Genomic DNA, 25,149 nt, shown 5'->3' with positions numbered 1-25,149 from the left:
TGCTGAAGGTTTTGATATCTGCAGAGGGTCAGGAGGTGGTTTGGAGCATGTGTGGAAGCTCCAGCTAATGCACATATCCCTTAAGGAAAGTGGTTAACAAGGACCCCTAACAGAACTCATGAAAAGCGGAACCTTTAGATCTCAGACTGAAAAGCCTTTCCTATGAAAGAGGGAACTTTTTCATCACATTATATTTCAGCCTGTCTGTACATTCAGGAATGCATTTCTACATCATTACTGTTGAATTCATGTTTTCAAAATAAATGAGATTGGAGTCTTTAGCCAGGCTGCGTGCCCTTAGGGCTTACAATTTGCCTGCAGGAAGGGCTTGCTTACAAATAAAGCACCCCAGTCAAGTCACATTGCCACTTAGTCAGACTCCTACTTAAAACCATATTTCTAGGGACAAGTTGCAAGACTAATATTCCTATATGCAGTACATTGCTGCTTCAGTATGTTGTTCATGCTCCTTTACCAAATATGGGTGAACATCTAAAACATTGGACCTATATAGAGCCCCACATCAGGCCATGGGAAGGGAATCTAAAGTAATACTCAAGTTACAAAGCTGTTCAGCACTGTATATTTAAAATAGAGACCCATTCAACTTTGTATACAATAACAGTTGTCACGGGGTTATTACTTTTGCACCCCCATGAAAGTCCTCAGACTCAGGGAGAAGAATTAGCTTTTGCACAGTCTGAAGTTGAGGTTAAAAATAGAAATAGAGTTTAATTTTCTCTCATGCTGCTGAAATTGTTACATCCTTCAAAAAGGTGCCAATCTAAATAGTGAGCCAAATTAAATGAAGGAATACTTTTTATAGCCAGAAGACAGGAGCTTGTAAGAACTACAAATATTTGCTGTCTGCTGCTCATGCACTTTCCCACCATGATGCAAGCAAGCTCTAGACCCTGATGTCCAGAACTTATCAATTATCATTCTTCTGAGGGTGAAAATTAACCAGTGCTTGGAAAGGAAAACATTACAGATCCTTAAAAAAACCCTAAAAGTCAGGAAAATTCAAAATTTTCTTGTCTGCTTTCCTAGCACCAGGAAAGCAAATTGGCATTTTCTATGATGTGCTCTTCTTAGCAAAGGCATAATTGCAGCAAGAACTTTTATTATTTATTACATTTTGGCATCTTCCAGTTTGGCACTGGCATTTAGTTCTGAATACATCAAGTCAACGCAAAGCGTTAGCTGTCTACAGTGGTGATTTCTTTCTCCTCTTCAGATGTCTCTCTACAGACAAGGTACTTCACACCTAATATGTTCTCCAAAGTTACTGGCTCCATTTACTGTCAGTGGACTTTGCATTAGGTTTTCAGGCCTCATTTAAAAAAAAATATTCTGGTAATACCTCATGGACAATTTCAATACCTGACTCAGGCCACAGCAAAGTGGCAACAATAGGTGTTTCACTCTGTTCCCTCTCCCTCATTGCTTGTCCTGCCACTCTTAATCGTTTCTTTAGTTAAATCTATTCCGTGACCTGGTTCATCTCACAGTGGAGTAGTGCAATTCTTTGAGTTGAGATGCTGTACAAACATCCTAGTTTGCACCTTCAGTGTAAAGTGGTGATTTCCAGGCTAAGCTAAGGTGCCTATGTGAACTGTATAAGTGAGCTTGGCTTCAAAGCATAAACAAACATGTGTCTGAAGGTTTTTCTGCATGCATACTGTTAGCGTTGGGTAACGTTTGTCAGAATACAGGTTAAAGTTAATACACAGCCATATTCTGAAATTATTATGGGCACAGTTTCTAATGCTAGAAGGTCTTGAAAATCTGCTTACATAGTTTCAGTTCTGCTATTGTATTTCATCATGCAACACCAGCAATGGGAATACTATAACAAAAAGCTTACAGACAGAAGCATTCTATGGGCAGGAACACTTTTGTCCCTAATTCACCATGCAAATTACACCACTGTAGATGTAAGACTAAGAGATCAAGCTTCAAGTTTGTTAAAGGTATCAGGGAGCTATATTTTTTTCTGAAATTGGTGGCATCTTGACTTTTACCTGTGGCTAGCTGGTCTCTTTCATTCTGTGTTTTCCAACTCCCGTCTATATAGTACTACCTGCCAAATGTATAACTCATCACAAATCCGGGCAACTCCCAAACTATATCACTGTGAAATTCAACCAGCACAAAGTTCCCAGTGGAAGTAAAGTCTGCAACCTTCTCTGTCCCACAGTAAGGGCCAACTGCAGGTGATGTAGGTCGGCTTCCATCATGTATGAGCAAGTAGTCATAGATGCATCTGTCACTATCTTCCAGCTCAAAGGATAACATTTTGAGACATATCTGGAGAAAATACAACCAAAGCACTTTGCTTCCAGGTTATATACTTTTCTCTTACACTTTGTATGTAGCAAGCACAAAAATTCCTTATGTGCAGGCATCATTTTTTATTCTGTGTTTGCACCAGATCCTGATCCCATATTGTAATGCAAATTAGTAGCAAATTATTTGCTTAGTTCATCAGCATTTGGATTGGAAGAAGAAGCAAGGAGCAAGATTGATCTTGTACACTTTAAATCATTTTCTCTAGAGAAATATAAAAACAGCACCTGTGCAATGTTTCAGTTTTCTAGTGGGAACTCTTACCTAGGGATCATTCTGAACAAAGCCTACTGGTACAAGCTAAATTCGTAAGAATTCACATGCACGTGTAAAGGTTTTCCCTTGCTGAACACCTCAGATACCAAGATCCAGCACAAGTTCTTAAACTGGATTTTTGTGTTCAAGTTTTTACTCTGAGAATGCCTGCTCAAAAAGTGAAATTACAGCTGTTATTCTCCAAGGCAAAAAAGATTGCATTAGAGATCATTAGATCTGATGAAACCCACAGATGAATTAATCTGTGCCTTACCTTGTATCCTACTGGAGAACTGATGACCCAGAAGCATGCCTGGTTTTTGGGGTATTTATTGGGGTAGTTTGGAGAGGTGATGACTCCATTTGAGTCTGTGAAAGTATCTCCACAATTCACTGAGGAGCAAATGAGAAAAACAGAGAAAGGCATATTAACAAGAATATTTTGGCAGTAGAAGTGAGCTTGCATATTGTATTCTTTTTTCAAGCCAGGAAAAAATGTGCTACCATGAAAATCTACTGCTGAAATACTTTATTTCTTTGCTTAGTATTTGTATCAGCAGCTGTACTGAAGGAACCAAAAACATGGCTGCTAAATAACCTTTGGAGGACAGGAAACAGCTGCATCTAAAGCTCTATCTGTCTTTACAATTGAGAGTTACCATATTAGCATAGCATTCTAATGGTACTAACTTACTGCATTTTCAGAAAATAATTAGCTCAAGTATTCAAGATTGCATTATCAAGCTAGATCTAATGCTATCTAGAAATGACTCCATCAAGACTAATGCAAAAAGAGTAAAGACTTCTTCAATTTATGCTTTAAAAAAGTTTGCATTTTGAGTTGAAATAAGGCAATAACAAGTTATTTGGGCTTCTGCCTTCTAACTGAAAGCATGTTGCAACACAATAGAATTTTATCCAGCAGTCCATAATGCATTTTTGTGTTCATAAAACAGACACCCCTCAAGCAACTACAGTAAACACTGTGTTTCATATAACAAAAGCCTTTAATTCAGAAAGTGCAAGTTACCCAAGGTTAGTACCTCTCACATTGCATAAAATGCCACAAAATCTTGAATAGCGTAATGCCCAGATGTGAAGAGGCTCTCAGAAGAATGTGAGTGGGTTCTCAGGATTACTAACATGAGACCCATGCAACATTCCAGTTTCAGTTTCCTGCTAACCTTCAGCCCCATCATTGCCTAGCCTTCTGCATTAGCAATTGCTATGGAAGTGTAAAGAATAACAGAAAAAAACTACTCTGGAGTACATGTTCAAAATTTTCAGTTCTTCCATACAAATACTATTAATGCTGTTCTCCAAGCTCTGCAAAGGAGTGTTCATACCCCTGTTGTAGGAGGCTCTGAATCCTGTGGCTGTAATGCTCTCGTCACTTGTAAACTCTACCAGCATTGTTGATCCAGATGCCACTAAGGAGGGCAGTGGTCCCTTCCCACAGTATTTGTCCAGCAAGACAGGGGAATTCTTGCTGTTTCCATTGTAAATTTTTATATAGTCAGAAGAACAGTCTGAGGAGTGTTGGAGATCAAAAGCCTCAAACTGCAGGAAAATCTCAAGAAACAAGAAAACAGATGTTGGATTTAATGCTATACACAGGGAAAGATTGAAACCATCTAATTTTTATGAAGTGAGCTAGGACTTCATATTCATTTCACTATCCATATATCACTGAAATTTTACTTATAAAAAGAGCATAGAATTTCACCTAGCTACCTTGTTACTGAGCCCAGTGATTGATGTTTGACTATTGCTTGTCTTTGAAAAGCCATCCAGTCTTAACAGGATAAAAATCAAGTTAAATAATGCATCTGATAGCCTTAATAAGTCTTATGAAAATTGTTGAGACTATCTTTTCATTCACTGCATAACAAAATAAATGTCTTGGTCCACGAAAATGACTCCCAGAGGGTAGTCATAATAATGAAATAATGCTGTGTAGCCTTGACACTGTGGTTCAAACCTTTTTTCTCCTAATAAAAATTACCTTACTTCGACGGATACGGATCAACCACAGGCAGTTGCTATTGTTCGGGTACGGGGATGGGTAATTGACAGAGGAGAACGAGCCTTTGGATTTAGGCAACACATTGCTACAGCAATCTGAAGGGAAGAACCAAACAGTATTGAAGAGAATGAAAACTGCACAAAAATCTTCCAGAATTGCCTGACAAGTCTCACCAACCATTTGCATCAGTCAAGCCTGTAAAAGAGAAATGAATTATTATTCATTCAAAACCTGTGAGTGGAATAAAGCTAGTTAAGGTACTTACCTGCTTCAGCTACTGATGTTTTTTTAAAGACAGTAGGGCTTCACTCACATATTTTAGTTTACTAAAAAAGGCCTGGATCTTTCATGAACTTTCTTAACCTCAATCACAGGAGTAGTTTCAATGACATCAGTATATCAATTCCCATCAGCAAATGTGTGTGTATTCGTAAGTGTATGCAAAAATCAAGCTTGAAAACTAGATTCCATCAAAGCAAAGAGGGGTAGTCACTGCGAGAAAACAGTAACAGAGAGCACTGAAGTCAAGCTACAGACCTAGTGACTGGTATACAAAGTCTGATCTCATCTATCTTTCGTTGTTCCACATGTAGCCTTCATTTATTGCAGCATGTGTAACTCCCCAAATTACAAAATATGAATATATGACATCTGAACATATGAATTTATGATATTTTTCTCTTGTTCCCTACTTTTCCTGAGATGACTGGACTTTTTGTCCTTTTTTTTAGCCCCCAAGTTTTTATCCTTTTTTTTAAATTTAGCCCTTTTCTTCCAAAACATACAGATCTAATTATGAAATTACATAATAATGGTATTGAAGTGTGATTCATTCCCAGCCCCACTAATCAAGAATAAATATCATTAAATACTTGTTATCGCTATCTTTGAGACCATGAGAGACACTTAAATTGTAAACCTGTCTTATCTGAAGTTAAGAATTTGGGAGGAACCACTCTCAGCAATGATTTCTGTACCTAACTATCCAACTGAAGGAATGCTGATTCCCACTAATTACTGATGTTTATTTAACTAAGTTCTGTTTATTTAACTAAGTTCTAACACAATTCAGAGCAGAATTTGGTACACTAATATTTAGGCCACATTAATGTTTCTGCTCTTTTGGTGGAAACCAACTGAATAACATCTCAGAAAAGTCAAATACCATATAAATCAATTAGCCTATGTACTGGGAGTCGAGGCAAAATGCGTACATTGCAGGAGCATGTTTGGTGTTTTACCTGTGTTTTGTGCATCTCAACTGATTCCCCGCAAAGAGCTGTTCTGATCAGCATAAATGGCACCCATACTTACTGCCCTGCAGTCATTTTCTAATTGAAAAAAGTCACAAACCTGCTGGCACTACTGATGCACATGACTAAGCTATAATCATGGCTCAGGACAGTTTACGTGCTTTGCAACCTTCAGAGCTTTCCTGAAATGAGAAGTTGACAGAGGTAGCAACTATGATTTCTCTGATGGGTTTTGCTTATGTCAAAGAGCAGGCACTAGGTGAGGTTAACTCAGAATGACAGTGAATTATTGAAAGTAAATTGTCCTTTCCAAGAAGGCAGCAGCTTGGAACAGGAGCAGGTCTGTTTCCACACACATACCAGCCCTCTTGTAGAGCTAGGAAGAGATGTATTGAAAGGACTGTGGGCTGAGTTCCTTTGGGGGATGTCTGACAGTGCCTACAGAGATCAGCTATATGAGGATTCACATGCCTTCTATCTACAGCACTTACTGCACTTGTAGAGCTTGTTGATTTTTGCTACATCCAAGTTACTCAGCCCTTCTCTCTGCCCAATGGGTACAGAAGGGTCAGGAACTGGTACAATAGTTGGTTTCCCAGGAGTGCTGGAGAAATCATACCTGTAGAAATAAGGAAATCACATTTCTAGATCACTTCTCTTAAATAGTGAAGTTCGCTAACTGCATAATCATATTCATGTACCACATGCACAGAATTTCAATGGAAAAGGGCAAGAAGCTTCGACGAGACCCTTTAGTCTTCCCTGAAGAGGACCAGCATGGCAGCCATTTTGTGTGCAGCAGCTGAAAGCAAGAAACAAGAAAAAGCTGCACCGTCCTGAGAGAGGAGAGCTTTCACCAATGTCCTGGCAAAATGAACTGAATCCCACCTTCATGGTTCCAGAGGCAGAGGAGTGGGAATAGTTCTGTCTCATCTGCTAATTGTTTATTTGCTATCTGCCATTTCCTGCCTCTTGCTAGACAAGTTTTATTTCATGTCTTTGTTCAGAAGTTGTTACTTGCTAGTGGAAATAAAGGAGAAGGTACTTGATACAAGCTTGTACATTATGGACTAAAATGCAGCCTTAGACAGTGTTCCCAGATGAATATGAGGCAGCACATGACAACTTAATGATATAAAAAAATTCCGTCTTTCTTCTCTCTGTACCTAAATATTGTTGTCTGTGATCAGCTATTACTACATTAATGAAATCATTTATACATCAGAACTGTTTTAGATCCGTGACTCAGTAGATTTAGACTTTGGACCATAGCCATGTCAAAGGCCTTTAGCAAGAGGCAGGAGTACAGTGAAAGAAAACGTTGTCCTAATTTTTTCTTCTATCCATATCAACTCTGTTTTCCAGGAATCCTGCTGATAAAGGAAGTATGCTTACCCTTAATTATGTCCATTCACTCAATTTTAAGTGAACAGCAAAAGTCATTCCCTGCACAGAGAAATTCCTTCTTCCTAGATCTGAGCAGAAGATCTGAAAGCTGTTTGCCCTTTTGAAAGACATCTCAGAAAACAACTTACGCGCCATAGTGCATCACTGAAGAGTAGTCATAGGGAAGGCCCAGATTTTTGGAATTCACTTTTCCAAAGTTCCCTTGTTCCCCTGTAAGGTAGGAAAGCAACATTTCAGAACAATTATTGCTGCTCTAATAGTACACTGCCTGCTGTCATAATCCTAAGAGTAATTTAGGATACAAATAACTGGTTCTCTTGAGATCTTGGATCTGTCAAAACTACCAGAACCTTTTGAAGCCCATGGGAACCCATTTTCACTCAGTCTACTAGGTTTCAGAATATAAAGCGAATCTCTTCAAGCAAAGGTGTTCATCTGTCCATCTTCATTAGAGTGTCTCCAAATATGTACTATCTTGAACATCCAACCTATGTCCCTAAAGCTGCATCATATCTTGAGAGGGAAATCTGGCTGACCACCTAGATCAAAAATTCAGAGGTATGTTTGGGTGACCACCAACTTGTCTTGCTGAGTCCTTCCACCAAAGGGTTATAAGACCACAAAAGAAAGGGATACAGTTTGCCTGTTACTTGCCCCAAAGGACATGTTATCAGCCATGTTCTGGCTTTGTCTCTGGTCAAACCCATCAGCAGTGACTACAGTGAAGTGGTATGACTCGCATGAAGCACGGGGACTCACTAAGATCAGCTAGAAACATTCTGTTTGAATATAGCTGCTGATGATCTCATCACTTTTCATCTCTTTAGCCTTAAAAAGCCCATATGAGGTAAGAAAGCATTACACTGATACAGGACTGGGGCCCAGAGACGCAAACTGGAATTCATGTCACCTAGCTTTATTTCTCTAAGTTAGACACTGAAGCTATTCATCAAGGCTCCCAGGATAGTCGGAGGAGAGGGAAACAAAGAGAGACACAGTTGGAGGGAGTTTCATCTGAAGGCACCTATTTCTCTCCATTGGCTGGACAGCATGAATACAAATTGCGCCCTGTGTCTCTTGTCCACGGTAAGACAGGCAAGCAAGCAATGTCAGAGCAGGGAGCTGAATGCAGTCAGCCTGGCCTCGAGGCTAATGCCCTAACCACTGAGCACTCCTTTCCAGTTCAACATCTGTACCTTCATTATCGTAACTAGTGGTTTGTAAACCACAAACCATCTGGACAAGAGTTCAGGGCTGGACGCTTGTCAGAAAAATCTCTGGAGTCTGCACAACTTGGCTGGCAGGCTTGCAATCAGAGCCAGTCTCTTCCAGTAATGTCCTTCAGCACTGGTCCCAATGAGGGCTAGGAAATGCAAAGAGAAGCTTCAAAATCCTGAATTATAGAAAGTTTGGGGGTAAACATGACTTCGGAGCTTTTCATGGCTCAAAAACTCAGTTAAGGCTCAAACTGGTTCTCAACAGCATTGGCTTTCCTGACTCTGTTAGGTTTTTATCTCAGTTCCTCTTATCTGCTATACTGACTTCAGAAGGAATTATCAGCAAGTGCACAGCTTCTTTTGAGGTGATGAATAGAGAACATAGTTCAAATGCAGTGAAACATTTAAGCATATGGCTACTGTTTGGCACATAAGTGCTTTGCTGAATTGGTTTGCTAAAAAGAAAAAGTAACAGCAGCCTGGCTGGACAGAGGTGCTGCCAGCAAACTAGTGTCTGCCTCATCACATGCCAGAGAGATTTGGCTGTCTAGACCTGCACACGTGTGGGGACTTAACCCATCTTTTCCACTCTAAAAAAACCCCTACCTCTGCCAGAATCTAAGTGTAATGACTCAGAAGAGCTGAAAAGGAAGCTTTGGCTGAAGACTCTGAATACATTTTTTTCCCCCGAAAGTTTGGGAAAAACAAGCTGAGTTTCAAGTAGCTAAGTGGACAGCAATCGATCAGGCTGCATTTTGTCAAAACAAAGAAGTAGGATGGCTTCCAAGGTGAATTGCTGGGTAAAAACAAAACCCAGCAAACATCCACAGTACTGCAGTCCTGGCGAGAGAAAAACATCTTGTGTGGTAGAGCTGGGAAGCTGCAAAAGGTCTTGAGGTCTAGTTCTGCATCACTGAGGTCAGTGGGAGCTCTGCCATCAGCACTGTTAACAGCAGCATGTTTTTACAGGAGATGTACACTAACAGTCCTCATGAACATAGCTGTGTTTCTTCATTTCCTTCTCCCTGCGTATCTTTGCATTTTTTCCCTACAGTGCTTGTGCTGCACACACTCTGCATTCTAACTCCCTTGTGATGCCAATCTTCTCAGCCTCCACGCCTGGTGAATGCTGTTAAAACACTGAAGATATACACCATCTCCTTTTGCATAGTCTCGTCTTCTTCACCTCTTCCCCCTCTTTTATCCTTTCATGATACTCTGTCTGAATCAGAGCTTGGTTACATCTGTGTCCTTTAGAAATGATGACATCTGAACCTGTGGAATTCTTCTTGCAAAACTAGTGTAAGATTTTATGTGTGTCTAGTATCTTTGGTATAACTTCATGTTTTCAACTCCTCTTTCCTAGCACATCCTTTGATAGCATTTCAAACGTGGCACACCCTTGTTGTACAATGGCAAGCAATTCATACCAAAATCACACCTTAACACTAGAGCTGAAACCTCAATAAAGAACAGCACAAATGGAATTTACTTAGGATATCACAGGAATAGCTGAAAAAAGTTTGGAGAACAGCATGTTAGGAATTTGCAATAAAAACAATCAAGTTCCATCTGGAGAAAAAGATAGATATATCTTCAACTGTGCATGACAATGAAGAACTGAATATCTTATTTGTTGAAGAGACTTATTAGAATTTGGTATTCAATTGTCCAGCCTCATCTATTATTTTCTATAATGAACGAAGTACACTATTATCTTTTTACAATTGTTGTGGGTTGTCCAGCTCTCTCATAGCTGTCAGACAAGTGATTCCTTGCATCCTTTCTTCCTCTACTTTCCTTGTATCTACGACTTTCTGGCTTTCCCTGGGACATCCTACCATTCTCTCTACCCTCCCCTTCCCAGAGCCTGGAGCTCTGTATATGCTCCCGTATTCCCAGCACACAGATCAAGGGCACATGCCCAAACTATTAATCCTGCATTCCTTTCCCTAAATAACATTCACCTGTTTTCCCCGTACAGATTTACCAGTCCTGATAGCTCCCCATTGCTTCATGTTTTCATGGCAGTGTATATTATTCTCTCCTCAAGGAGGAAATAATTGCAGTCCTTCCTCTCACATCATGCCAGGTCCCAGAATTTTGCACATGCTAGTGGTTGCATGTGCTTCCATTCTGTCCACATGCAGTCCCTTGTTCATCTACATTTTAGGCTATGTGCATTTCACTGCCAGTGCCAAGATGCCTACGTGCTGCCTTCCCTATTTCCATGGCTTTCCTGAAGATAGAGTTGCTGTGTGATTCCCCACCATGATCTCTGAATATTATGTTTCACCCCACCTCAGCTAAAAGTCCCATAGTCTTGCCTTCTGGCCAAGTCTTTGCAACATTTTGCATTCCGGATGATCTTAGTATTTTGGATATAAGGTGAGTCTGGGCTCAAGATGGCAATCAAGATGAGAACGTAGAGCTACTTTTAGGCTGCATCTGCCTTGGAGGACCACACTAACGTAGTTGTAGCCACAGAAATTCCCCTAGTACAAACACTGAACAAGAAATTCCATCACAGTGAATGTGCTGCTGCTGCAATTCAGCCAGCATTAATCATGATTCTTATTTGCATTGCTGTTCACAGGAGAAACATTCTCCTTTATCTGAAAGTATATGTTTTCTCTTAAGATTTAGTGGACATACCTGCCACAATGTGTTCCCACATAATCTTGACAAACCTGTCCCGATCACTCCGTGCCTGTTCGTGGATGAAACCCAGTGCATGGTTCATTTCGTGCTGAATTGCTCCTTTATCCATGCAACCATTTTTCACCAGGCCTACTGCTTGACGTCCTCCAATTTTTCCAAAGTAAGACCAGCAACTAAGAATAGGCAATCAATAACCAAAACAATCACATTCAGCAAATACAAAGAAATAGATACACTGATTATGCCACCAAGGGCCTCCAGATGTGCAGTCACAGAAAAGGACATGCAAATAGTCACTGGTGTGAGATATCTAGGCTTCTGAAAGCTGCCAAACTACATAGGGGGAGAAATAAAGCCTTTGTGATGAGTATGGCAAATTTTAAAACAGTAAAATGGCTATATCAAACTAAGATGAAGCAGTTTAAGTAGTTAAGCAAAGAACCTGAAACAATTCTACTTCTTTAAATTTTTACAACAATTAAGGAAAATATTTCATTTTTAATTATACCCCATTATCTTTAAGTCCACACACACATTTATTCCTAGGGCCTATTAACTGATGTAACTACTAGTATATCTAAAGAAAAAGGAAATATTGTACCTGCTCTCTGAATCTTGACTGCTAGGATTAAAAAAGGCAATTACTTAAACCCACATCAAAACAGAAAAGAAGCTGAAAGACCTTTTGAGTGTTTCCACTCCCAGGAGACAGGGAGCTTACCTCTGCCCACGTTCCACATACACATAGTCTGTTTCTGTAGTGCGACTTACAAACTGCACACAGGTCAATGTGGAGATCTCTTGCAGAGCATCAGCAATCCAAGACCTCTCTGTCATTGCTAGAAAGAGGAGGAGGCCAGGAGAAATCTTCCTTGGTTAGTCAAAACCACGGTGCATTGATGGGGTGCATTCCTTTAAAACTTCACAGCACTTGTTAGCTTTTTATCATACTAGTATAATAAAAAAAGGGCACAGAGCCTTCAGATGTTCAAGTTGATTGGACTTTTAAGGGGAGATGTAAGAATTATAGTTGGCCCTTATGCGTATTCTATAGGAGACAGCTGATGGAAAGCAAAAGACTGGCATTGTTTCTTCCATTAGACAGAACAGAAAAAATGAAATGGTTTCAGATCCAAATGGTTGGATTAAATTATCCCAGATGAGCCATCTGACCATAGCTAAGTACCAAAAACCTATTTTGTTTATCAGAGATAACGAATGTCTGCTACACACCCCTTGGAATCACTTAAGACAGCCAGCGTTCAGAGGCTCTGAAGATCACAGTGTTTCTATTCAGGTACCAAATAAAGATAAAAGTGTTTATCTGCTTTTGAACATTTTGGCCTAATTTGGCTTCCTCAGTTATGAATTATCTACAACTGATTTGTATCTCCATTTCCTCGTCTTTAAAGTCTGGAGAGAGGGAGGTAGATTGAATAACCTTCACCTAACCACAAGAGTATATGCTGCAGTTCTGGAAGTACATGGGCAGAGGAACAGCCTAGGTAACACAAAGACTGGGCTTTCCTCAGCTCAAATGATAACACAGAATCCCTTTCCCCAAGAATGGGAATCAGGCACAGGCTGTATTTCACTTCCATGCCATTTTCTCTCAAGGTAAGATCTTTTAAGAAGGGTCTGTATGGAAGCCTCAGTCCAGAAAAGCCTCAGCAGAGGGGAGATGGAAGAACTGCACAGCCCATATGAAGTCTTCTGGAACAAAATTTTCTAGATTAAGGCATCGGTCCTGCAGCCTTTTGCACAGGACAGAGCTATTGACTGACTAGAGGGAAATAATAAGGGAAAAAATATCTCCAAGGATTTTTCCTCCATTTTTGCCTCTACAGGATTTCTAGAGCAGGAATATTTCTGAGACTTTTGAGAGAAAATTACAGTGTTCAAAGAAGTGCTCCTAGTGGTAATTTTGTCAAAAATAAATTCATAATGTGAACAAATTATATTTCTTCTTCTGTACTTGCTAAATATCAAAGTGCATTGTAGCTAGCAAGAATGAGCTAATATTTGTAATTAAAATTAATTATCTGGTATTTATATAGGAACTACTGCCCAAGTAACCACATATTTTAGTGTCTGTAACAGAAATGTTTGGAGTCTTAGCCAAACTACCATAGGACTAACAGATTAGCAAAAGAGACATGTCAATAAATTCTCATTTGGACAAAGATTGCTTTTGGTGCATGCCACAGAAACATAAAATAACAGAGAGTATAGGGACTGGAAGATCAAGGCTAACTTTACAGCATCCATTTGCATACACTCACAGAAATCAGAAGAGATGTTAACTGGAACCTTGACTAGTCCATCTTGTGACTTGGGCCATAAACAACTCTCACAATTAATTGCACTGCGTCGTCCTCTTCTCAAGAGTATGTCTCCTTCATACACAGCTATTTCACTACCTGGCAGATGAAGAAAATAAAGAACATACAAGGCACTGAGAAGGCAAATAGATGTGCAAAAGGGAGATGAGAGATATACACCTAAGCAAGCTTTTGTACCTTTGGAAATTTCTTTCACTGAAGTTCATTTCCTAATAAGGTGAAAAGGATTAGTAAATTAAGACTGGGTGAATCTAGCATTCACAATATGATAAGACTGGTCAGGTCTGCCTTGCTTCCTGGATAGAAAAGATTAATATTAATATAGATGTCATAGTGCAGCTGTAATCAAAGTCATGACTAAATATATTTTAGCTTAAGAAGCTTTGGGAGCCTTCAGAGTGGAAGGCTAAGTATTGTAAGTCATTGTTCTCTTCATCAGAGCTTGTGGAATTAAAGAAAAATCATAACTGACCTCTGTAAAAATGGGATGAATCATGCAAAAGAAATGACTATTTTTATCATGCATATTGAATGCATGCAAGCTATTAATTTCCAGGTTAATTTGACAGAAGACATTGTGACATGCTCCTCAGTTCTGACTCCAAAATACTTGGAATACATTTCTCACAGACGAGCTATTGGTTATTATGCCAAAAACGTACAATAGTCTTGGGTACAGCAGACAGGGAAGTGCCTTATATCACATAGGAAAGAAATCAAAGTGAAAAGTATTCTGATTTGCTGAGGCTACATATGGAAAAGAACATTCCTTGTAGCAATTGCTCAGTAAGTCTTCTTAATTTCTTTATCACAGCAGCATAAATAATCACACTAAATGAGACTTTAAAACATATCTGAATTCTGTGAATTGTTTTCCACTGATGCTGGAAAACATTTTCAAAGAGAAAAATATACCAAATAATGAGAATGAGGTATAGAGAAGAAGTCCCACCAAAACCTACAGTTATTTGTATAATAATTACAATCAAACTCACCTAAGTCATTGTTTCTTGTAGCTATCTGGAAATAAAAAAAAGCATATCTGTTAATACATGCTTATCTCCGTAGCAGAAAACTTCTATCACGTAGAATCACAGCAGTAAAAGTTTGTAACTAATTTTAAGATCATCAGAGCAACTCATCAGCAGCAATGTAAATTCTCAACATCTGAGAGCAGGGACGCACCTGGACAGGTTTACTTAGTGCAAAGCTATAGAGAAATGCTAAATGAGTTGGCAGAAGAAAGTACTTCATCTTCAAGTTTCCGAGATGATCTTCTCTGCTCTGCAGCTCAGTTCTCAAAGCTGTGGTTAGTTTACTTGGGGCAAGTTTTATGGGAAAGCTGCTGCTGTTTTTAACAAGTGTAACAAAATTAGATAACAAGAAGTATTCTCACAAAACAAACAAGCTGCAGGACCTCTCAAGAGAATTTCCAGGCTCTCATTTCTTATTTATCTTCAGAAAACAGAGGAAGTGGAGCAATAGGAAAGAAAATCCAGCAACCTTACAGTGACTCATCTTTAATTCTATGAAGAACCCATGAGCTGCTGCAGGTCCCCTTGCTGCTGACCAAGGGACAGGATATCTGGTAGCAGTCTGTTTACGGCAAAACTCAATGTCAGGGAACTCTTTGATCCATCCACACTGACTACCTGTCCTAGAAACAACTTAGCTTGCTGCCAGGAGCCACCCCGCTCTGCAGAGCCCATCTGTCAGCCTGCCCCCTCTGTGCAGAGCTCTCAGCCAGGCATTGCTGGCCAGGAGCACTGGAAATCCATTGGAGCCACAGACAAATTTGATTGTTGGTTGAAATTGTTTTTCTAATACCGTATCTTGCAATATAATCATCACTGGCAGTGATGGTGTGTCTTTCTGGACTCTACAAGTAAATAAACCCACCAGCTCCCAGAGTTTTGGCTTCCCACCTTCTGGAAAGCCCTCCTTCCTTTGATGTCCAGGAATAGAAACAAGCCTAGAAAGGCAGGCTGAATCCTAGAAAACCCACACTGTAAGAGTAAGCTGCACAATGGGAATATTCATGTTGAAGCCACATGAACACCACCGTAGGCAGGCAGATGTTGTTTTCTCCTCCCAGTTTGAGCCCCTGCACAAATACCTAGGTGCTATAGAAAATCCTAAGGATTTTCTGCATCAGGTCTTTAAGAAACAAGCAAGAAAACCTTTGGAATTGTCCGCAAAGGCAAAATTCAGAGGAATCTATGTGGTTCACAGCAGATCAAGATGGCAGAGGGTGCCTTTCCAGACAGATGTATGGGCTGGTCCTTTGTTTTTAAGGACCTTTGCTACAAAAATTTTAGCTGATATTATGTAAAGCTTTGCTACTAATATTTTCATTTTACCCTACTAATAGTTTTTTCCTAAACTTTCTAAAATATTCCACATTTCTGTAACTTCCACAATTCATCTACAGTTACAATTTCCATGTAGATTATATTGCAATAACAAGGTGCAGACATAAAGGACCACTTTAGCTTTGGCTGATAAGAGGATGAAGTTCAGAAGTCCTCATTAATTTGTTACACCGGTAACCAGAGGTCCTCCCGCACAGTTCTGAGCAACCTGTGTGTCTATTCAAGATCAAGTTCAAAAGAGAGACAGAGGGAGTCACAGGAGCACATTTCTGCTGCTACACATCACAAAATGACAGGGGAGAGAGCAGAAGTTATTAGACAATAAAAGCAAGAGAACAAGACCAGATCACTGTGCAGAGCCTGGAGTTGGGTCACTCCAGGCGTGCAGCAAGGAGGGACACAAGGGACCTTTGAAGTTCTGCCATGCAGATTTGCGTATTCATTCCAGGGAAGGCTGTAATACCTTACTGACTCCAGTTGCAGACCACAGACCAGAGCAACCCTTGAGTCAGGAGATCTGTCCCATGGTTTAATTCATTTTCCTGACTGCCAGAAAGAATTGGGTATTTTTCAAGGCTAATTAATAGACCAAAGCCTCATATCACCTGATAACACATTATCAGAAGTTGTCTCGTAGAGCAAATTTCCTTTTTGATGCTGCTTGTCTACATTGTTTGCTTTGATATTCTAGCAGAATAATGTTCAGGTCTCAGTCTCATTATCTATCCAAATAATTTGATTACACAGCTGTAACTTGCATTCTTTCCCCTGTATGCTTTTTCTTGCACCGTCATTTGACATTTCTCATTCTTAGCCACACTGTCCTTGATCTGCCAGATGTTTTATCACTGCTGTTTGTTAGTAATTCCAATATGATGTTTATCACATTCTTAGTGATGCTTACTTAGTTTCACCTTCATTCCATGGCAGAGAACGAGCACTTCTGTCACTATGTAATCCAAGTCCCTCTTGGCATAATACTAAATGACGAAGGTAGAAAAACCAGACACCTGTTGGTGTCTAAGTATAGGTTTTTTCCTAGCTCTGTATCAGTAATAGATATCATCAGAAGCAACAGGAATAGTAAGTCCAATGATCCTTCCATAACGAGAAAGTACAGAGGCCACTCTCCCTGGCTAAAGCATTAGAGTGTATGAACCTAAAGGGAAACAAAATTCAGGAGAGTGAAAGGCCATGTGATTGTCTAAGGATCCAGTGGAATATCACTCTAATGCTCAGTTTCTCAGCTATTTGCACAAAAGGTTATACAGACAATTGCTAGTGAACAAGAAGTTGGCTTAACTCAGCTGCATGTTCACCTTAAGAAGCTTATTACTTTTCAAGAGGATTCACAGTTATCTCTACATGTTTAAACAGGCCAATTGTTCTTACTACATTAAGAGTCCTAATTTTTGAAGTCACAATAATAGAAAGTATTGCACTTACTACATGACAGTTCTTTTTAAACCTGCTTTGTTTGACACTGCATTTGGACAGAAACCAGATTCTGCTGAAGAGCATTTTAAAATAACTTTGTAGCCATTAAATGAAACTATTATACTACACTGTAACAGGCTGAAAAGAGTTAAATAATAAAAACATGCACAAAACTTCCTTGGTGTTTAAAATTATGTTATTTAACAGTTATCTGTTTACAGATATTGTGCCCTTCAGGATGCTAGGATTAGTGAAAGCATGCAATTCATGCCTCATTATTTACTGATTGGGAAAAGAAAATGAGCTTTCCTGCTTTCCGGTTGCCAGTCGGTTAATCAGTTTAGAATAATTAAATCATTGACCTTGATCAAGTGCAAAAAAAGTTTTGGCTCTTGTAGAAAAGGTCAAAATCACAAAAATAACATCTTGTAAATCTGGTCCCTCGTGCCTAGTCCTTACTTTGTCCCAGTTACCAGGCAGCAAAAGCAAATGCTTCATAGAAAAGGTTACTATCGAGCATAGTAGATTCTTGATACATAAACACTTGAATGCTGGTTTTAATATATTTAGTCAATTTTAATGTAGGTTACAGTATCTTATGCCATAGCATATATTGACATATTTCCACATTTTAGGTACATTTTTATTTAAATGAAAGATTCATTCTTTAAAAGAAAAAAATCTCAAGTGTAAATACTGAGATATGCTGAAATTAGTTTGAAACCAATGCATGTTTGGACTTTGTTCCTCCTAAACCACTCCTGCAGCAGTATGATCTCTGCTGTTTTACCACCATTTATCTTTTACCTTTCCAGTGTCAGAATGATACCATAATGTTAGAAAGGAGAGGCACAAGTCCAAAGACTCTGCACTGGAGATAACTACAGGTGTCAGTGAGCCTCAACCTGAGATGATGGCTAGAAACAAGAATCAGCTGAAACTTTTACAGCTAATTTGGTTTTATCTGGTTTGCAGTAGCTGTAAGCTGAAGAGAACTTTACTATAGTTTTTGAACTTGATGCAAGGGGAAAGTCAGGTTCCTGGAGACAAGCTACAAAGGTTGGTTTCAGTATTTGAGTATCTAAGTACCCAAGGGCTGAGCCAGAGGGGACTGGCTGGTCTACAGCTTCTCTGGTTCTGATAAAACCTGAATCCAAAACCAGTGTCCAACTGCAAACATGACCCTAATGCTTTGTTTTATTTACAAGTTGTTCAAGCACATCACAGAAGTCCTGATCTAATGCTGCCATTCTCTAGTGGTTTGCCATTTGTGCATGCTTCCAGAAAGTCAGGAACTCCCATCACCACTCACAGCCTGTTCACTCCTTTGATCCCTGTCACAGACCAGTAACTGCTTCCTGCAGAAAATGCTTGCAAGCATGAAGAGTCTGTCCCAAAATCCATGCTGAGAAGCAATGTGTCAGTTTTAGCCCAAACCATCTCAAAACTGTGTTTTAGCATCTGCAGCTTGTTACTTCATTATTCACCTTCTCCAGATACTTATAAATTATACATACAGATGCCACAATAGATTTCTGAGGTGCTCTGAGGGCCCATTAGGAAAATGAGCCATTTACCTGCACCATTTTCCCTAAAGGATTTTTAAATCTTAAGATTTATTTTATCAATGAATCCTCCTAAAAGCTTTTGAACAGCTCATACTGCAGAACCCAAATACTCTTCTGGCTCTGCCCTAGATCCACCTTAAGCTCACAACATAGGTCATTGCCCCTTTCCCTTGAAAGAGAACAAAGGCAAACGGGCCAGAGGGAAACAGCAAGAAAAGGGGGTACCCCATAAGGGGGGGGTCCTTAGGAGCTGTGACTACAGCAGTCCCATGGTACCTCAGCACAGCCCATTGACAAGGTGTTGAATCACACCCAGAGCCCATCCAGAAGCTGAAGGCAGAAACAAGACTAAAGACAAGGATACAACCTAGGTCCAAGGTCAAGCAAGGAGACCAAGACCAGACTGAAGATGCATCCTCCCACAACACAGCCCAAGCAGGAGGCAAGGGTGAAGGCCAGAGCTTAAATGGAGCCCCTGGGCCGATGGGCAGAAGCCACTGGTAAAGGCCCCAGGTGAGGCCAGTCAGGAGCCATTAAGGTCTGTTGGCACCCTCCACCCTTAAAAGCTACAACATGTTGCAACAACCTTCTTCATTTCCCCTACCTCAGCGCGGACTATCTAGTGAACACAACTGCAGCTCTTAGATAACTGTATCTACTGGGTCATCATGGGCTTCTTCAGAAACCTCTAGGAGGTTGTATTTCAGGCTCTGTGAAAGCTATGTTGACTCAGCCCCAACATATATTCATCCCTGAGTCTACTTCTTCCATTTTTATTACATATTTCTTCCAACCCTGGGCATGGAAGAAACACAATCACTCATCCTGGATCCTTTTTAAAGTTTGATTGCACTTTCTGGTAGCTCTGGCACTGTGGTGATTTAAGCAGCACTTACCGAGCTCACTCAGCAGCTGAGCAGTTTCATACGTGAGCTGCCTCTGAACTCCTGGGCGAGTGTCATCAGCTCCTAGCGAGTTGTTACTGTTCATTGCACTGATTTGTGCTAAAACCCTTTCTTCTGAGCAATGGTATTTTCTCTGAGATGTTCTTCCTGAAACTGAGATTTCCTCAGATCAATAACTGTAAGGAATGATCTGATCAGGAACATCCCTGTCCTGTTCCATAGTACATGTCAACCTAAAGGATGCACAGCTTTTCTGCAGTAATCTCATCTTCCTCTTTTATATCTTGCTTATCTACTGACTCCATCAACTTTGCTAGATTTCCAGTTAAAAAAATAATATTATTATCTTTTTACCCGTGTTATATGTTGCCACTTGTCAGAATTTACACTGCTTTTTATTTTCACCATTCAGATATGACTTCCACTCTTTATTTCTGCTGCTCCCATGTCTAAGCATGATTGTTATCTTTTTACAATGTCTAGTATATATTTTATTTCAAACTCAGATAATGGTATTTTCTTGCCATTTCCAAGTTTTCATCCTTTTAGTTGCTCCTTTTATCTAACTTCTTTTCTTTTAGGGAGTTACACTTTTTAAAGTGTCATGTTACAACCATGCATTTTTTAGGTCTTTCTGTGCAACCAGAACTTGGACTTTATACAAACATGGAAACATATATACATGTACATATGCATTTCTACAGCAGCTTTCACGGGAAGAAACCTGAAACCTTGCTAAGAAACAAAACTGGTTCTGTACACAAGAGACTAGTTTCAGATGAAATTTCTTAATAGCTAAGCATCAGGCCATTGGGCAAGAACAAACATTTTTTCATAAATCTGCCAGGATGAAGCTTCAGAAATAGAATATGTTCAATTTCTCTGCCTGTTTGTAAGGACAGTGCATGTCTTGGGAATATACACTGCTAGGCTAAAAAATGACATGAAAAATGTACAAGCAGGTAACAATGTTCGGTACTTTCTTAGCATGTCTCATTCAAAGTATTTTGAAAATATATTGAAATACCATACTGAAAAATGGGATGTTTAGCCGCATTTCATGAATAAAGAAATTCAGATGCTGACTCATGAAAAAGCATATCCAGGATCTTTCAGTAGCAGAATGAGAACTAGAAGGCAGGAGTCCCATGTCGTCCCTCCCTGTGGGGATTGCTACACTTTCCTGACAAGTAATGTTTGGCAAAGGAACAGAGCTTCCAGTCTTCAAGTGTTCTCTTGCAAGCACTTACAAAGCAGTTGGTGCTATTACCTCTGTTCTAGACAAGAAATTAAGGTCAGGTTTTCAAAGCTAATTGCTAAAGAGAAGCACCTTCAGCCACATTGAGGATTTGAAAGAAGCGTGCTAGTTCTCAGAAGTGCTTAAAACCTGCGGCTTTCACAGAGTTCAGGGATCTAGCTTTGAAAAAGTTGTGTTGAGGGAGTTGCTTAGCTTAGTGCAGGGGAAACTTTGTTAGAGTCTGTGTTTCTGTGGTTGATGTCTTTATACTTACTGATTAAGTACTTGGCCTTGAATCCTAAGGACTGCAGGTAGTAGTTGCTGTGGTACTGGATAGCATGTAGTTAACAGCAGGGACTGAGTCTTTTGCATAGGATTTTCCCATGTGATGGGAGAGGGCTGTGCTACTGTTGTAACTGACTAAATAATTGTAATTTTAGTACTGAAAATTCTGAGTGAGAATACAGTATGTGCAGTGATGTCTGTCAACATAAAACAAGCACTGTGGGTGCTTGATGGTATAAGTGTGCATGAGTAAAAGACTACAAGGACCCTTCAAGGCCACTTAGTCCAGCTTCTGCTGGCCCAGGTATTAATGTCATAGGTTAGCTTTTTTTAACTCAAAATTCACCCCCTTTTCCCCATCACACATGTGCTCTTGTTAGAATACTGTTCGGAAAAGTAGATTTTGTGAATCATATAGGTACTGATGGTTTATTCAGGGTTCATGGGAGAAGCTGGAGTCCAAGGAAATGTCACTAATGACCCAAAATATCCTTTCGAGTAAAGATGTGTGGTGAAGATGGATTGTAATAGGAAGCTCAGCTTGGAGTTAGGTGAGTAGCATATCATTACTACTACAATAGCTGTATTCTGGTCACCATTGCTGACTTTTAAAGCACTGGTTTACCTGAGGGGATACAACTCTACAATCCTATAGTTCTAAGGTTTTCTTTTCTGAAGTGAGAAAAATGTTGAGGGTACTGAGCTGTGTAGGATAGTGTTGAAAAGAGCAGTCTAGGTTGTCTTAGGAAAAATTTTTGGATTTTCAATTGGAAAAAATCAGCTTGTGAGGCCATTTTTGTGGTCTCTAAGTATTCCTATCTTCCACCTCCCACAGAAAAATTAGGTGCTGAAATGGAGCTGAAGTGCCCAGAACAGGGAAGAAAAGGCATAAATGGTCAAAAATCAAATTGATTTATGCTCTGCAAGAGGGATGTGTATTTCCAGGTGTGCTGGAGGAATGGGGCAATATGGAGGCAGAAGACAGTTTACTTGCCCCCCGGGAAAATGATAATGTTCTTTGCAAAAGCAAAGAAGAGAAATTTAGGAGCTAGTATAACCACATTATCCTTCCTCAGTTTTGGGATATGTGTGTTTTCAACAGCTTAAGACCAGACATCATGTACTAGGAGAGCTTTCATGAAAATAAATATTTGAGGCCCTAATTTTATATCTCATCTGAAATGTGGAGTTTCCAGCCAAAAGTACTTCAAACACCAAGCTGTGAGTATCAGCTGGTTATAATTCACAGAGAAAAAGTGATATATTTAGTAATCAGTACGGTTTCTTCTATTAATCTTGACTATCTGAAAAATGCTTTCACACAGCTATTTTCCAGGTTTATGTTTGCTTTTGAAACCTGATGGGCTTACAGCATGTACAGGAGATATATGTGTTATAATCTTAATCCTGGAGACTCAGCAGTTAGACATGTAGCAGTTTGATTGAGTTTGGTTTATTGCATTGCTGGGATTTGATAATAACAGCAATTCAAAGATTAGAGTTGCATTATCTCAGAAATCCCCAAACTGTGGCTTTTCAGCTGCATATTGTTGATCAGACATTCAAGAGCTGTTGCTGTGCTGGGGCCATGTCATGCAAGTAGCCCTATAGCCTGTGCTGGTACAGAAAATAATCTCTAGCTGCATTCTGGAGTCATATGGGATTCAACCTGCACATCTACTGCTACCTTATTTCTTAATAGGTTGGTGGGATTCTTGGAGAGGCATCGCTCCCTTTAGTGTGTTATCCATGCCCAGACTTCCTCTGCCTTGCCTCTCTGATGTTTATGAACAGCAGCTGATTTCTAGGCTCTTCTTTATCAGTTGAATAGATGAAGTAGGGAGAAAAAAAATAAAAATCATTGAACAGGCAAATCTGAGACTCTGCTGTGGTATCTGAGTGCTGGTTGATATTAAAGTCAGGCATTTTAGATCCCAATATTGGGGGGGGGTATTTCAGTTGGTCACTGTCTTTCACCTGGCATCTGAAAAGGGCCTGAAACAGTTATATAAGGGCATATGGCTGTCTCCATCAGCTGAAGAACTGGATACCTTGTGAACAGTAAAATTAAAGCAGGGAAAGGACGAAGAGAAAAAGAAGGTGACAGAATAGGAGTCTGTTGTATCTGAACCTGTGCTTTGGGAAGGCTGTCTGCCAGCTGTGGGATTGCCATGGCATCTTTTGCAGTTCTGCTATGCAAAGTTAGTACTTTCCCTGGATGCAGTTGCAGTGGAGAACTGGGACCTTACATCTTAAGTATTTTGCTTTTTAAATAGTTCATATATTTTTCAACAGTTACTTGAATCCATATAACTTGCCCGTGCTTTTATCTCTAGGGCAATGCTACTCTCCTGTCTCTGTGGTAGCTCTACAGCAGGTAAGCCCAGGTCAACTTCTTTCCTTCTAGAGCTATAATTACCAAGGCACAGCCCATTAGTGGAGAATAATATGAAGGGTATGAAGGAGATGAAAGTTCCCTTTCTTGGCAGTAATGGTCCTACCACATTTCACTAGGATTAGAAAAAGGACTAATTGTACATGCTAATCCCCATATGCATGTGTAAAAGCATAAGTGCATGCATAAATGCAGAAGCAGAAAGTTTTGCATGTGGGCACTGTCTCTTGCAAGTGCATAAGGATACAAACATTAACAAATATTTGCTCTGCAAGGGATTTTTAAGAGTGTATAAAATCTGTAACAGGAATTTAAACAGTCTGTGCAAAATACTTGTGTGGTTTTGTCATGAGCACAAGGTAGGAATCTCCTTCCCCCACCCCCTGCAATCCATTGCTGTGAGTTGGGTCTGAGATAGGACTGGATTCCTGTCAAAATGGTGGTTATGTATTATATCATCAGCTCTGAAGCATTGTTGTCACCCACTTTGTGTGCAACTTCAATTAAATATTCATAAATACAAGAAGGCACATCCTTTGACTGATGTACTGCCAGGCATTTTTTTATATGCATGCCCCTGTCATTCCTGTTCACACAGCACCCCCAGTGCATGGTTTAATTCATGGTGAATTATTCCCTCTGTCGTGCAGCTTTTGCTCCAAGTCATTATCTGGGAGCCTCTGTTCTTACTGAAGTGAGACCAGCACCTAGAGAATGAAGGAAGGTCCTCTAGAGTTCATTTATCAACCAAAGACTAGAGCTGGCTCTAAACCTTATCTATAAAAAGGGAGTCAGTCACCTATGGCAGCTAGCAATATCTGCGTTGACCATAAACTGCAAAGGCTACATGTGGATTGCATACTACAACAAATAAGGGAATGCATATCCCTGTTCTTTGTTTAGTACTAGTCATTCTGGGATTACAAATAGTTGGTTTGAAGTGTTCAACACCCTCTGGGACTAGATACCATTCCAGGTGCTGACATCTGCCCTAGCCTGACATAACAGGCAGTTTGAACACAGCTCCTGTGGAAGCTGTCTGTGTTTTTTTACAAAATTTTTGCCAAGTGATTGGACTTTCCCATCAATATTAATGTGTATTGTCAGCTGCTCTCAATGGAAACTTGTTTTGACCAGAAGCTGTTGAATGTAGGTAGTATTTAAAGCTACACAAAGTGTGCCTGTGTGAGAAGTGAAGCATTTCTGCCAGTTACTGTATCAACACAGTGACACTGACATTTCTCTTTTTGCTGTAGATTGCTAAGTAGGTAGTCTCCGCCTGTTTCACTAGGCAGTTCAACAGCACTGTCACTATTCCAGAGGGTGTGTTGGAACATTAATACAGGTCTAACGTAGGGCAGTGGATGCTTTGTGGATCAGTGGTCAAGTTGGAAAGATGACCTGGAAGAGGCAGTAGGAGGGCACTATGTCAGGACAGGG

General features: G+C 39.9%; 2 protein-coding genes across 3 annotated transcripts in view; one reads left to right on the top strand and one right to left on the bottom strand.

The window, feature by feature from the left end:
• LOC128139548 (transmembrane protein 263-like) overlaps nucleotides 1–25,149 on the top strand; it is a 249,534-nt gene that overhangs the window by 3,610 nt on the left and 220,775 nt on the right. The window lies entirely within an intron of this gene.
• Nucleotides 1,107–14,799, bottom strand: LOC128139546 (embryonic protein UVS.2-like). Its single transcript, XM_052782104.1, has 11 exons — nucleotides 14,696–14,799; nucleotides 14,506–14,530; nucleotides 13,451–13,588; nucleotides 11,890–12,007; nucleotides 11,163–11,341; nucleotides 7,419–7,500; nucleotides 6,375–6,502; nucleotides 4,610–4,725; nucleotides 3,951–4,176; nucleotides 2,879–2,997; nucleotides 1,107–2,310 (listed from the first exon to the last, which is right to left on the bottom strand). The coding sequence occupies exons 1-11, from the start codon at nucleotides 14,762–14,764 to the stop codon at nucleotides 2,080–2,082; spliced, it is 1,431 nt and encodes a 476-aa protein (XP_052638064.1). The 5' UTR covers nucleotides 14,765–14,799; the 3' UTR covers nucleotides 1,107–2,079.

This window comes from Harpia harpyja, chromosome 3 (assembly GCF_026419915.1).
Source record: "Harpia harpyja isolate bHarHar1 chromosome 3, bHarHar1 primary haplotype, whole genome shotgun sequence".
In the NCBI taxonomy this organism is placed as follows: Eukaryota; Metazoa; Chordata; class Aves; order Accipitriformes; family Accipitridae; genus Harpia; species Harpia harpyja.
This window is presented reverse-complemented; position numbering and strand designations above follow the sequence as displayed.

What these genes read in the sequence shown, in the direction of transcription:
- LOC128139546 (XM_052782104.1), bottom strand. Translation starts at nt 14,764, where the DNA reads ATGAAGTACTTTCTTCTGCCAACTCATTTAGCATTTCTCTATAGCTTT. An exon ending in CACTAAGTAAACCTGTCCAG is followed by an intron (nt 14,531 to 14,695) that starts GTGCGTCCCTGC and finishes TTTTATTTCCAG; the next exon opens with ATAGCTACAAGAAACAATGA. An exon ending in GTGGGAACACATTGTGGCAG is followed by an intron (nt 7,501 to 11,162) that starts GTATGTCCACTA and finishes CCTACCTTACAG; the next exon opens with GGGAACAAGGGAACTTTGGA.